At 45.3% G+C, this 13,447-nt stretch overlaps 1 protein-coding gene across 4 annotated transcripts in view; it reads left to right on the forward strand.

Moving 5' to 3' along the window:
* RAB44 (RAB44, member RAS oncogene family) overlaps positions 1 to 13,447 on the forward strand; it is a 40,704-nt gene that overhangs the window by 4,498 nt on the left and 22,759 nt on the right. For 3 of the 4 annotated variants that reach the window (XM_088831197.1, XM_055406892.2, XM_088831198.1), the window contains exons 2-3: positions 2,759 to 2,976; positions 11,923 to 12,034. In XM_088831197.1, coding sequence (XP_088687323.1) covers positions 2,770 to 2,976; positions 11,923 to 12,034 — 319 coding nt within the window. In that variant the 5' untranslated portion in view covers positions 2,759 to 2,769. Of the gene's footprint in view, positions 1 to 2,758; positions 2,977 to 11,922; positions 12,035 to 13,447 lie in introns of those variants that run through there. The other variant, XM_088831199.1, reaches the window with a different exon arrangement.

The raw sequence follows: 13,447 nt of genomic DNA on the forward strand, positions 1-13,447 counted from the left end.
GGAAGTCCTCCCTGATAGACACTGCCGAGCAAGTTGCTCCTTTTGCAGTGCTTTCACAGCACATGGCACACAGGTTTGCTGCCCCTTCCACACCATGCTGTAATTAATCTTGTGTCTTCTTCTGCATGAAGCTGTGTGAGTACCTCCAAGGGAGACCGGGAGTTAGTCCACGCCTATGTACGTAAAGGGCCAGGGGCTCCACTTGGGTATGTAGGTTGTGTCCTGCACAAAGATGCCTGGTCAAAGGGGGAGAGGGGGGACTGGACTCCAGCCAACAGTCCACTTGCCAACCCTTGGGCCCTGGCACTGGGCTGCATCTGCTGGGAGGAAGGAACACTTTTCCTAATTTGCCTAATGGAGCCACATACACCATGGCAGGCTCGCTTCCCCCTCTGCCTGCATTCAGTTGGTGTTCAGTAAACAGTGGTCACTTAAATGCATGCTAGGTCTGGGAATGGGTGTGCTTGTGACTGTTCTTTAGGGGAGAAGAAACTCTGATTTGTAATATTTGCTGATTCCTATGGTAGAAATACTCCCACAGCAACTGATCTCAAGCTGCTGAGTTGGGAAGAGAGACTCACACCTGGTTTTCTGCAAGCCCCTAGGATGTGACTCCAGTGTAGCACTGAAGTTTGACATCTGTAATCTTTTTATAAAAAACATTGTATTTATTATTTATTTATTTTATGTTTGGCTGTGCTGAGTCTTTCCTTGCTGCCTGCAGACTTTCTCTAGCTGCGGTGAGTGGGGGCTTCTCTCGAGTTTCGGTGCTCAGCCTTCTCATTGTGGTGGCTTCTCTTGCTGTGGAGCACGGGCTCTAGAGCCTGTGGGCTTCAGTAGTTGTGGTGCGTGGGCTCTGTTGCTCCGTGGTATGTAGGATCCTGCTGGACCAGGGATCGAACCTTTGTCCTCTGCACTGGCAGGTGAATTCCTAGTCACTGTGCCACCAGGGAAGTCCCTTACATCTGTAATCTCAAAACTGCATCTGCAGCAGACTTTGAAGAGAGAGAGAGAGACAGATCGAGACAGAGAGAATTGGAGAGAAACCAGGTGGACAGAAAAAAGCAGAAAGGGAAGAGAAAAAGGCAATAACTGATGGGGAGCCAGTGAGAGACGGAGACTCGACCTCATTTAAAAGTTTGGGGCCTCCTCAAGAGTGAGGAATTGCTTCATTCAGCTCCTGCGCAACCTACGTAAAGGAACTTGCTTAAGGGGAACCTAGACCAGTGGCCCCAGACTCCTGCCATGAGCCAGTTACCCCTGAGGCAGAGCCTCCTGATCCTTCTACTCTGCTTGTCTGTGACCTTGGACCCCAACAAAGAAAGCCCAGAGTAGGTGTGGGGTTCCGCTGCCCCTGTCCCTTCACACACGCTGTTCAAGGCTTCTAAATCCTACCAGCCCTCTTTAGAGCTTAACTCAAGTTTCACCACCTGCATGAAGCTGCCTATGTACGCATCAGTCCCCTCCCCTCAATACAGCTTTATGTGCCCATGACTTATGCCCCCCAGGCCCCCTCCCTCCCACCAGCATAGGACCTGACTCTTCTCCTTCCAGACTCCAGCCTCCTTCTCTCCTACCTTGAGGCCTCACCTGGACAAACCCTTATCCATCAAAATCCTTATCAACTGACTTACCTGACCTTCAGTGACAGATGAAAGTACCCCAATGAATGAATCGGACAACCCTTACTTGAGCATCTACTACGTACTAGGGAGGGGCTTCCCAGGTGGCGCTAGTAGTAAAGAGCCTGCCTGCCAATGCAGGAGACCTAAGAGACCCGGGTTTGATCCCTGGTTGGGAAGGTCCCCTGGAGGAGGGCACAGCCACCCACTCGGACTTGACTGAAGCGACTTAGCACTGATGAATATGCTGGGGAGTGAGGAGCAGTGTGGACCGAGGCACAGAGTGACTTAACATTCATATGCGTCAGCCCAGCACATCATCAGGTCACATAAAGCATGTGCTTGTAGTATGCAGGGGGGCTTTAGGGAGGATCTCAGAGGTGAGGGAGGAAGAGGTATCAGCTAGGCAAGGGGGTGGGTGAATCAGGGATGTTTGAGGCAAAGGGAGGAAGCGTGGGGGAGAATCTGGAATTCCAGGAACGGTGGATGGTTCAGAAAGCTTGACATGGACCATGATGGGATGCGGAAGTGAGGGGGTGAAGGATGTACTCGTCTTGAAAGGCCGTAAGAGCCACATGGGGAGCTACTGATTCCCTGGTGCGTATGTCAAAGGGTGGAGAAATATTGTTGGGAGGAAAAAAGAGGCTGGGGGCCAGCTGAGGCTGAGACGGGGGAGAGGAGGGTGGAGGAGTCCCTCCAGGAAGGTGAGAGGTGAGGAGAGGAGCTGGAGGAGCAGGAGGAGGGATAGCTCAGCTGCTCCTGGTCCTTCAGACAGCAAGATCCTGGACCGCCCTGTGTAACCGCCCCCAAGTCAAAAAATAGAACCTAGAAAGGCTGCAGAAGACTTTTCACAGTTGAGCGGAGAATTGAAGGAGATGGGGGTGTGTGGATAGCTCCGGGAAGGGCATTCCAGCCTGAGGGAACAGAAAGGGCAAAGGCCCTGAGTGGGATGTGTTGGAGGCCACAGGTCAGGGGGATGATGAGGTCCAAGAGGCCAGCACAGATCAGATCAGGCAGGGCTCCTCCATTGGCCACGGTGGATTTTCTCCAGCGGTGATGGGGAGTTGTGGTAGAGTTCTGAGCAGGGAGTGAGCGTGTTCAGCAGCCCAGTGCCCCCTCACCTCTCTGTTCCCAAGGCCAAAGCACCATGGAGAGTGGACTCAGAGTGACCCGGAAAGGACGGAAGCTAGGCTCCAGCCGCCGGCGGCAGATGCGAGAGCAGGCTGATGGCCAGGATGTGCCGGTGGCCCCCGAGCCAGAGTCCTGGTCCTCCCAGTCCGCTGCAGAACTGGAGAGCTTCTTCCAGGACTGCGGTGCCGAGGAGAGGGGCTTTGTCACTAGAGAGGATCTGGCGGTGAGTCCAAGGCCCCATCCCATCCCCTGAATCCCTTTGCTTCTCCTTCTGAGACTCCCCTTCCCAGGAAGGCAGACCGTCCCTGCTCTTTTCCCTTTCTCTCATCTCAAATTTGCTTTTAGGAAAGGCTAGGGATTTATTTATACTAAGGTGGGAATGACTGATAAGGTATTTTGTATTACCCTCTTCCAGGAACACTTGCATTTTAGTAAAGGAAAGGTTTTAAGTCAAAGAAGGAACTTGCAGATGGTATAATTTTAAGCCCATTGAGCCTGGAAGTTTATCTTGGGGAGCAGTCAGGGCCCTGGAAATAAAACCCTGTTAATGTCTGCACCTGTTAATGTTTTGCAAAAAAGCAAAATGGCTGTCTGAGGAGGCCTTACAAATAGCTGTGAAAAGAAGAGAGGCGAAAAGCAAAGGAGAAAAGGAAAGATATAAGCATCTGAATGCAGAGTTCCAAAGAATAGCAAGGAGAGATAAGAAAGCCTTCCTCAGCGATCAATGCAAAGAAATAGAGGAAAACAACAGAATAGGAAAAACAAGAGATCTCTGCAAGAAAATTAGAGATATCAAGGGAACATTTCATGCAAAGATGGGCTCGATAAAGGACAGAAATGGTATGGACCTAACAGAAGCAGAAGATATTAAGAAGAGGTGGCAAGAATACACAGAAGAACTGTACAAAAAAGATCTTCACGACCAAGATAATCACGATGGTGTGATCACTCACCTGGAGCCAGACATCTTGGAATGTGAAGTCAAGTGGGCCTTAGAGAGCATCACTACGAACAAAGCTAGTGGAGGTGATGGGATTCCAATTGAGCTATTTCAAATCCTGAAAGATGATGCTGTGAAAGTGCTGCACTCAATATGCCAGCAAATTTGGAAAACTCAGCAGTGGCCACAGGACTGGAAAAGGTCAGTCTTCATTCCAATCCCAAAGAAAGGCAATGCCAAAGAATGCTCAAACTGCCGCACAATTGCACTCATCTCACACGCTAGTAAAGTCATGCTCAAAATCCTCCAAGCCAGGCTTCAGCAGTATGTGAACCGTGAACTTCCAGATGTTCAAGCAGGTTTTAGAAAAGGCAGAGGCACCAGAGATCAAATTGCCAACATCCGCTGGATCACGGAGAAAGCAAGAGAGTTCCAGAAAAACATCTATTTCTGCTTCATTGACTAAGCCAAAGCCTTTGACTGTGTGGGTCACAATAAACTGTGGAACATTCTGAAAGAGATGGGAATCCCAGACCACCTGACCTGCCTCTTGAGAAACCTGTATGCAGGTCAGGAAGCAACAGTTAGAACTGGACATGGAAGAAGAGACTGGTTCCAAATAAGAAAAGGAGTACGTCAAGGCTGTAGATTGTCACCCTGCTTATTTAACTTACATGCAGAGTACATCATGAGGAATGCTGGGCTGGAAGAAGCACAAGCTGGAATCAAGATTGCTGGGAGAAATATCAATAACTTCAGATATGCAGATCACACCACCCTTATGGCAGAAATTGAAGAGGAACTCAAAAGCCTCTTGATGAAAGTGAAAGAGGAGAGTGAAAAGGTTGGCTTGAAGCTCAACATTCAGAAAACAAAGATCATGGCATCTGGTCCCATCACTTCACGGGAAATAGATGGGGAAACAGTGGAAACAGTGTCAGACTTTATTTTTTGGGGCTCCAAAATCACTGCAGATGCTGATTGCAGCCATGAAATTAAGACGCTTACTCCTTGGAAGGAAAGTTATGACCAACCTAGATAGCATATTAAAAAGCAGAGACATTACTTTGCCAACCAAGGTCCATCTAGTCAAGGCTATGGTTTTTCCAGTGGTCATGTATGGATGTGGGAGTTGGACTGTGAAGAAAGCTGATCACTGAAGAATTGATGCTTTTGAACTGTGGTGCTGGAGAAGACTCTTGAGAGTCCCTTGGACTGCAAGGAGATCCAACCAGTCCATTCTAAAGGAGATCAATCCTGGGTGTTCATTGGAAGGACTGATGCTAAAGCTGAAACTGCAATACTTTGGCCACCTCATGCAACGAGTTGACTCACTGGAAAAGACTCTGATGCTGGGAGGGATTGGGGGTGGGAGGAGACGGGGACGACAGAGAATGAGATGGCTGGATGGCATCACCGACTTGATGGACATGAGTTTGAGTGAACTCCAGGAGTTGGTGATGGACAGGGAGGCCTGGCATGCTGTGATTCATGGGGTCGCAGAGAGTCGGACACGACTGAGCAGCTGAACTGAACTGAACTAAATGTCTGCAAACTTTTGTGAAACAGATCAGCTAATGTTGTACATGCCAATAAGGAATCTTAGGCTGTGACCTAGACTGAGATTGGCTGATTTTGTTTGTTTGTTTGTTTTTTTCTTCATTTTCTACAAAGGGTCCTATGCGAGTTGTTGGCATCTCACTGGACCTGCTGTCTCCTCCTGATTTTGCTCCATGCTCTAGACTTTGACTTTTTCCATCAAAACTGACCCTTCCTATGTGTATTCTACCCTCAGAGCCACAAAAAAGTACAAATGGATGATGTTAAATTATAATTTTCAAAATGGTAAGGAAAAAAGTCTTTTGAGTAAATATAAACTCAATACTTATAAAAGATCTAGCTAATTCATTATTATTATTATCAATCAGTGAGGGACTCAGTATGGTGTTATGACAGGCTCAAGGAACATTTGAGAAGTTGCAAGTATTTATGGGCAATTTGGGCTTCCACTGTAGCTCAGTTGGTAAAGAATCTGCCTGCAATGCAGGAGATCTGGGTTTGATGCTGGGTCGGGAAGATACCCAGGAGAAGGAAATGGCAACTCACCTCAGTATTCTTGCCTGGAGAATCCCCATGGACAGAGGAGCCTGGCAGGCTACAGCCTGGGGGGTCACAAGAGTTGGACACGACTTAGGGACTAAACCACCACCGCCATTGGCAATTTGACAGAAGAGTGTTAGGATAAGTTTGCTCAGTTCATTTTTGAAAATGACTAATGTCCGACAGGTCACAAATCTTTGGGGTTGTCTGTACTACTAGACAAAATTATTTTCAATTCTCCTGGGCAAAATCTACAAGTTAACAAGTAACTTCAATATGTTGGACTTTTCATGAAAGGTAAACAATGAATGAACTAAGTGCATTCCTGTCTAGACAAGGTTTGGGTAGTCTTCACTCCCATATAATATTGAAAGGATGTGCTATGTACCTTTGCACTTTATTTCCAAGTGTCCAGTAATTTCCTGTGATCATAAATAATCTCCAAAGTTTACTCTTGACATAAAAGAGGCTGATCTCGTTCGGTTTGGCTTGATCACTTCTGTAGGTGTAGTGAGGGTGCTAATAAAACAGGTGGGTCTCCCTGACTGGGCTCTGCAAATCTGAAATTTTGAAGTACTGAGCCATTTTAGCTTCTCTCCAGAAGTTTTCATATGGAAGCTAAAGTTGACATTTTAAAACTTCTGAAATTGGCTTTTCTGTCTAGAGTGACCTTCTGTCCCTGTTTGACTGCATTGGAGGGTTATCTGGGATGTGGGACTTTCAGTGTTAAAATTGGGAAAGTCTTGGGCAAACTGAAGCCATCTGGCTTCCCTATTTCTATGGAAACCAAGCACAAGACTCTCCACTAGCTTTCACCTACACATGGGAGGGACTTCTCTTCTTGAGGTTCTCAGTTTTTCTAAGGTCCCTCTCCTGCCCAAAAGTGACCGTTCACATTACCCATTTTCAGGCCAGCTTTGCAGGCACTGTGTCCATGGGCGCTCCTTACAGTGGACTTGTCACACCTGATTAAATGGGAATCATCCTTTAAATCAACATCTGATTAAACAGTTGATCTATCCAGCTGTATCCCAGTAAAAAGGAGGACAGATTCTCACTGAACCTGTGTAAATAACTATATTGCTGGAGAAAGGAAGGAGATTCAGGAAAAGTATTGGTTTCTGAATAAGGAAGGGATCAGTGAGATTCAAATACAACTTAAAATATTAAATTTCAGTTTGAAAGTGAAGTGAAGATGTTAGTTGCTCACTCATGTCTGACTCTTTGTGACCCCATGAACTGTAGCCCGCCAGGCTCCTCTGTCCATGGGGATTCTCCAGGCAAGAATACTCTAATGGGTAGTCATTCTCTTCTCCAGGGGATCTTCCTGACCCAGGAATCGAACCCAGGTCTCCTGCATTGCAGGCAGATTCTTTACCATCTAAGTCACCAGAGAAGCCCAAATTTCAGTTTACAAAAGCATACTCTCCTAAACTGAAAATTAGAGGTAGCTCAAGAAGCCACAGAGAGGACTTCCTCATAATATCCATAAAAATAAAACAATAACAAATAGTACTGGGACTTCTTTGGTGGTCCAGTGGTTAAAAATCCACCTGGCAATGTAGGAGATGCAGGTTCGATCCCCGGTTGGGGAATTAGATCCCACATGCCGAACGGCAGTTAAGCCAGAGTATCGCAACTACTGAGCCTGTGCATCATAACTTGAGAATCCAAGTGCTGTAACTAAGACCCAGTCCAGCCAAACAAACAAAATAGTAGTAATAATCATACCAACTATATTCCCAACAAATAACCGCAACTCAATCTTCTTCAACCATTGATTTAATTCCATGTGATTAATTCTTGATCTACTAGATCTTGGGTAAGCTGGCTGCCTCTGGACTGAAAAGAGTTCTAGCAACTGTAATCCACTGGCTCAGTCTGAGGTTGGGTATTGTCAGCTTAGAACCCTGTACCCAAGTGAAGCAGCAATAGTTAATAGAACCTGGTATAGTCCTTTTCCACAAGGTTTTGATGCTGCACTTTGTGGAAGACACAAACTGAGCTGGTTTGTAACCAAGCCTTCAGGGTAGGTTGGAAAGGGTAGGAAAGCAGACATGTGTTTAGTAATGAGACTGAAAGCCTGTGGCTTGTGTTTTTTGCATTTTTTATTGGCGTAGAGTTGCTTTACCACGTTATATTAGTTACTGCTGTACAACATCGTGAATCAGTCAATGTATACATGTATCCCCTCCCTCTTGAGGGAGCTTCCCCCCCACCCATTTCACCCCTCTAGATCATCACAGAGCACCAAGTTGAGCTCCCTGTGCTATATAGCAGCTTCCCACTGCAGACGCTGATTACAGCCATGAAATTAAAAGACGCTTGCTCCTTGGAAGGAAAGTTATGACCAACCTTGATAGTATATTAAAAAGCAGAGACATTACTTTGCCAACCAAGGTCCGTCTAGTCAAGGCAATGGTTTTTCCCGTGGTCATGTATGGATGTGAGAGTTGGACTGTGAAGAAAGCTGATCGCCGAAGAATCGATGCTTTTGAACTGTGGTGTTGGAGAAGACTCTTGAGAGTCCCTTATACTGCAAGGAGATCCAACCAGTCCATTCTAAAGGAGATCAATCCTGGATGTTCATTGGAGGGACTTTTGCTAAAGCTGAAACTGCAATACTTTGGCCACCTCATGCGACGAGTTGACTCACTGGAAAAGACTCTGATGCTGGGAAAGGTTGGGGGTGGGAGGAGAAGGGGACGACGGAGAATGAGATGGCTGGATGCCATCACCGACTCTGTGGACATGAGTTTGAGTGTACTCCGGGAGTTGGTGATGGACAGGGAGGCCTGGCATGCTGTGATTCATGGGGTCGCGGAGAGTCGGACACGACTGAGCAACTGAACTGAACTGAACTGAACTGAACTGAACTGAATAGTGTCAGAATGGAAGAGAGTAAAATGTTCTGTTGGGATACGGTATAAAACTATTTCACGAAGTTTGATCAATATTTCCCCTAAAGAACATAGTTTGCATAGCAAAGACATTGAGAAATCTCTACAGCCTTTCCCTAAAGCATGCAATTTATGAAATATTTATATAAAGGCTTTTTACCTATGTAAACTTAGCCTAGGAAAGGCTGGATATCTCTTCTGATCAGACAGTTCTTCCCATGATGCTCTTATAGTAATGATGAGGTATTTAAGAAGTAAAGAGAATGATATCTTGACATTTTTATTTTTTCTTCTAAATTTAGAATCTGATGTTGGGAAGGCAAACCCAAAGAGATATCAGAGAAGGTAGGGCACTAGATTAAGATACAATCATGGGATCCTGAGAAATAGTACTTGGTTTCCTATTTAATCAGTGATAATAAAATAAAGCATTTTGAAATAAACATAGAAGAAGGCAACACTTTTGCTATTTAGTCTCTAAGTTGTGTCTAACTCTTTGTGACCCCCTGGACTGCCAGATTCCTCTGTCCATGGGATTTCCCAGCCAAGTATACTGGAGTGGGTTGCCGTATCTTTCTGCCGGGCATCTCCTGCATTGTCAGGAGGATTCTTTACTGCTGGACCACCAGGGAAGCCCAACTCTATAAGAAGGCAACACTATTGCAAGGTTATTTAGCTCTTTTATATGGGAAGTGGCTTTGCTTTCTGTTTTTATGAAAATTAGAACACAATTGAGCCAAAACAAAGCAGAGAAAATTATTCTGCTGAGCCATGGAAACAGTTATCTGGGCAACTTACACAGAAGAGTAATAGTAACCCTCTTTTAACCCTTGCCTGGTGCTCTAAGACCAGTTTATTATTTTAATAGAGATGCAGCCAAATTCTAGTTTTGCATGAATATAACACGTGGCAGTCAGTTTCACAAGTTTTATTTCTTTATTTATTAACCCATCAAAACTGAGCCAAATTTGTCAAAAAGTTAACATAAACTTTATAGCCTATTTTCAGACTCAGGTATTATAAAATCAAGACAAATAAGATTCCCTTTCAACAAACCTGCTACAATCCCCTATATCCATTCAGATTTTGCCAGATACGTTTAAACAAAACAACTTCCTTTATCTTCTGGAGAGAAAAACACATCCCATTTTCCTTGCAGACACAGTTGTTTTTCTGTCAGTCCTGTTTCTAGTATCAAGTAAAACACTGTAGTGATTATAACTTTTAATAAAGTAATCAGTTTTTATTGCCCAGAAAAAAAATTGATAGGTAAAAAATTGAGAACTGTCATGGACAGCATTTTAGTAAACTAGCAAATCTCACAAATACACATAACACAACTTTCTACAGTCATACATATGCCTTGCACAACTTTAAAAAATTGTGACAGAATAGACATAACATAAAATTTGCCATAGAATGTATCCTTGTATTATATTAATATAAGTTGGGGAAACACAGACTGGTATTATTTATCTTTTGTAAACAAAAATTATTAAACCAATCTAATTGATCAAAGATTCACCTTAATTATCTGAACCTGGCTCCTTAAAAGTTTTCTGAGTTAGCTAGTTCTCATAAAAGGATTTTTTTTTTTTTTAAGTCCAGCACATTTAAAGCCTTAGAAGTCTGGTTTCTTTATTTTCTGTGACTTTGGGGCCACTAGATTTATATAGACACTAATTTGTCTCTACAAACCAATTCACCCAGAGCCCCTGTAAAGGAAGTAGTACTCTATGTCATTAATACCCAGGTATAGAAAAATGCTCACACTCACAATGAGAGTTAAGGGCCTTTCTGAATTACAGACAGCTTGGCTTCTTTTCTACAACTCCAACCACAGTTCAAAAGTAAACACAGAAAAACAAAAACTCCAGTTCAGATTTCAAAGAGCTATTCTCCTCCCCAGTGGGCACAAAATTCTTAACCGATTTGAGGTCATTCACAGAAAAACAAACACACCACCACCAACAACAAAAGATTAGCAAACCAGATTTTCCACTGTGTCTCAACCGACAGACACTAGGTCTCCATCCTGTGTCCCATGGAGATCTCCAAATGGCCAGTCCGTAAGACAGAATTCCCCATCGTGGCTACCGCTAAAACCAAAAGCAGAAAATCTGTAAAATCAGAAACATAAAAACTGGAGAAACAGAATCAGCAAACAAAGTTCTATCACACTTGGGATTCCCTGCAAGAGCCAAGGAAAGAAGTGCCCAGGACTTCCCTGATGGTCCAGGGGTTAAGATTCTGTGTTCCCAGTGCAGGGGGTCTGGGTTCCATTCTTGGCCAGGGAACTAGAGCCCACATGCCACAACTAAGACCCAGCACAGCCAAACAAATAAGTGAATAAATAAATAAATATATAAAAGAAGTGCCTGTGTTCCCAGAGCCCACTTAGGGCTCTTTTCCGGCAACACGGTTTACTGGACTCTGACAGCCAAGTCCACTGGGGCATCTCCATGGAACCTCCAAAACCGCTAAAGCAGAACTTCCAAGAAGATAAAATCATGACCCTTAGACAAAAATAAAATGAATCTATACCAGAGATTTTATTTAATTCATTTATTAATGGTAGATGTTCTGAATAGTTGAAAGAACATTTGAAAAACGGGATAACTTAACAGAGAAATGTTAGAATCAGGTTGCTGAGGTAGATTGCTTAAAGCTGGTTAATGTACAACAGGTCAGAAATCTTTGGGATTGTCTTGTTCCATCAGGCAAAAGTTATTTACACCTCTCTTGAACAGAATCTACAAGTTAACATGTGACTTCATTTAGTTTGGGATCTCTAATCAGTACCATTAGACAAAGTGCATTCACAGACTCTAGAAGATGCTTGGGTGGCCTTGGCCCCTGTAGAATACTGAAAGTGTGTGCTGTCCACTTCGGGGACTTATTTTCCAGTTTTAGGTAATTTTCAAATAGTGATAAACATGCTGTGGGGAGGATTGGCTACTTTCCTTTGTTAGAATCCTAACAGGAGGAGACTCAGAAGAGGTAGGTTTTGATGCTGGATAGGGGAAGAGAAAAGCTGAGGATGAAGTTCAAGGCTCTGCTAGGGTTCAAGAGACTCAAGGACCGGTCTTGAGGTCAGGTTGAGGATTGGACTCTGAAAATGGGGAGAGAGGAGGTGGGGGTGGCTGAAGATAAACACTTCTCTTTTTCTGAGAGTGGCCCAGAGCCTTCCCTGGTAGGAACAGCACCCAACTTACCTCTATCCTTGCAGGCGGCCAAGTTCAGCTTCCTGAGCAGCGAGGATGAGCTGGAGATGATCTTTGATTGGGTGGATGTGGAGCGGAAGGGACGCCTCTCTCTTGAAGAGTTCAGCTCCGGGCTCAGTATGTCTGTCCTGGGAGGGCCTCCTGGGGGGTGTGCCGAACATGAGGCGAGGCTGAGGAGACAGGAAAGGCCGCAGTGATCCATCACAGGACCTTCACGACACCCCTGAGGGCAGTTCTGGGTGTGGATGACATATGAATGACCGTAGAGATGAGAACGCTAAGCCTGAGTGGGAAGCCAGTTGGTTCGAGGCAGAGCTGAGACTTAAGACTCTAGCCCAGGAGACCTCACTTCCTTTCCAACAACAAGAACAAATCATTGCTAGGGGCAGGTGGGGTGGGGGTGGGGCGTCCCCTGAGCATTCCCCTCCTCCAGAGAGGCCTCCAGGATTGCTTTCTGATGCCTCCCTTGTCTTCTCCCCAATAAAAGCTTTCCCTTGAGCAGGAGGTTAGACAGCCCCTGTTCTTGAGACCACAGGCCTTGTTTCTGCCTGGAGAAGGTCACATTCTGGCTTTGGTTAAAGGAATAAGGCCCCAGGGAGCAGCAGAGGGTGATATTTAGTGGGTGGAGGCTCCCCAGACCCTTAGCCTCCGCTGGGCAGGACAACTCCAACACTGGCTTCTTAAGACAGGCCTAGAAGGACCTAGAGACATCTAAGCTGGGAATACACAATATTACAGCTGAGCTTGTTGGGGAAGACCTTTGGTCCAGGGAATGGAAGGAGTGGTGTCCTTGTAGAGACCCTGAAAAGGATTGTCAGCCTTTAATGTAGCCAAAGCCACCCCTACTTTTCAGGTCTGCTGAGTCTCCAAAAGTTTGGGAGACAACAGAAAGGGGAGGCCAAGTATCTACATTTATAGGCTGGCCTCCCAAGAGATGGTTGCTCTGACTCTGGTGATTGAGAAGCTGGGAGCAGAGAGGGGAAATTAGGGCCTGGAATCGGGGGTGTGGCAGACGGAACACTGTTGTCCATGCAGCCCCAAGGAGCCATCTTCACATCTGTGTCCAATTGTGTCCACTATCCGGAAGACTTCCCAATGCCTACAAAAAAAATTCAACTCCCTTCCCAGGGCCTACAGGCCAGCACTACTGAGACCCTTCCAACCTCTTAGGCTCATTCAACACCACTCACCTCCTCCAGCCTGCCAATCTAGCTCCTACCTCAGGGCCTTTGTATGTGCTGTTCTTGCAACCTGCAATATGCTTCCTGAGAAAACCACATCACTTGCTCCTTCCTTTTAGTCATATCTCAGTTCCAATGTCACTTCCTCAGGACCCTCCTGACCACCCTCTCTAAAGCAGACCCTGTCTAGTCTCTCAAAGGAAATTACCCTGTTCCTTCCTTTAGCCCACTTGGAAAATTTATTTATTTATTTTTTAAATGTGTCCTTTTCAGTATTCATAGAATGTCAGCTCCACCAGGGCAGAGATTTTGGCCAGTTTTGTCCCCAGCACATAATAGTTGCTCAATG

The sequence above is a fragment of the Moschus berezovskii genome, chromosome 23, assembly GCF_049115385.1.
Source record: "Moschus berezovskii isolate FMDL1 chromosome 23, NW_MosBer_1.0, whole genome shotgun sequence".
NCBI classification, from domain to species: domain Eukaryota; kingdom Metazoa; phylum Chordata; class Mammalia; order Artiodactyla; family Moschidae; genus Moschus; species Moschus berezovskii.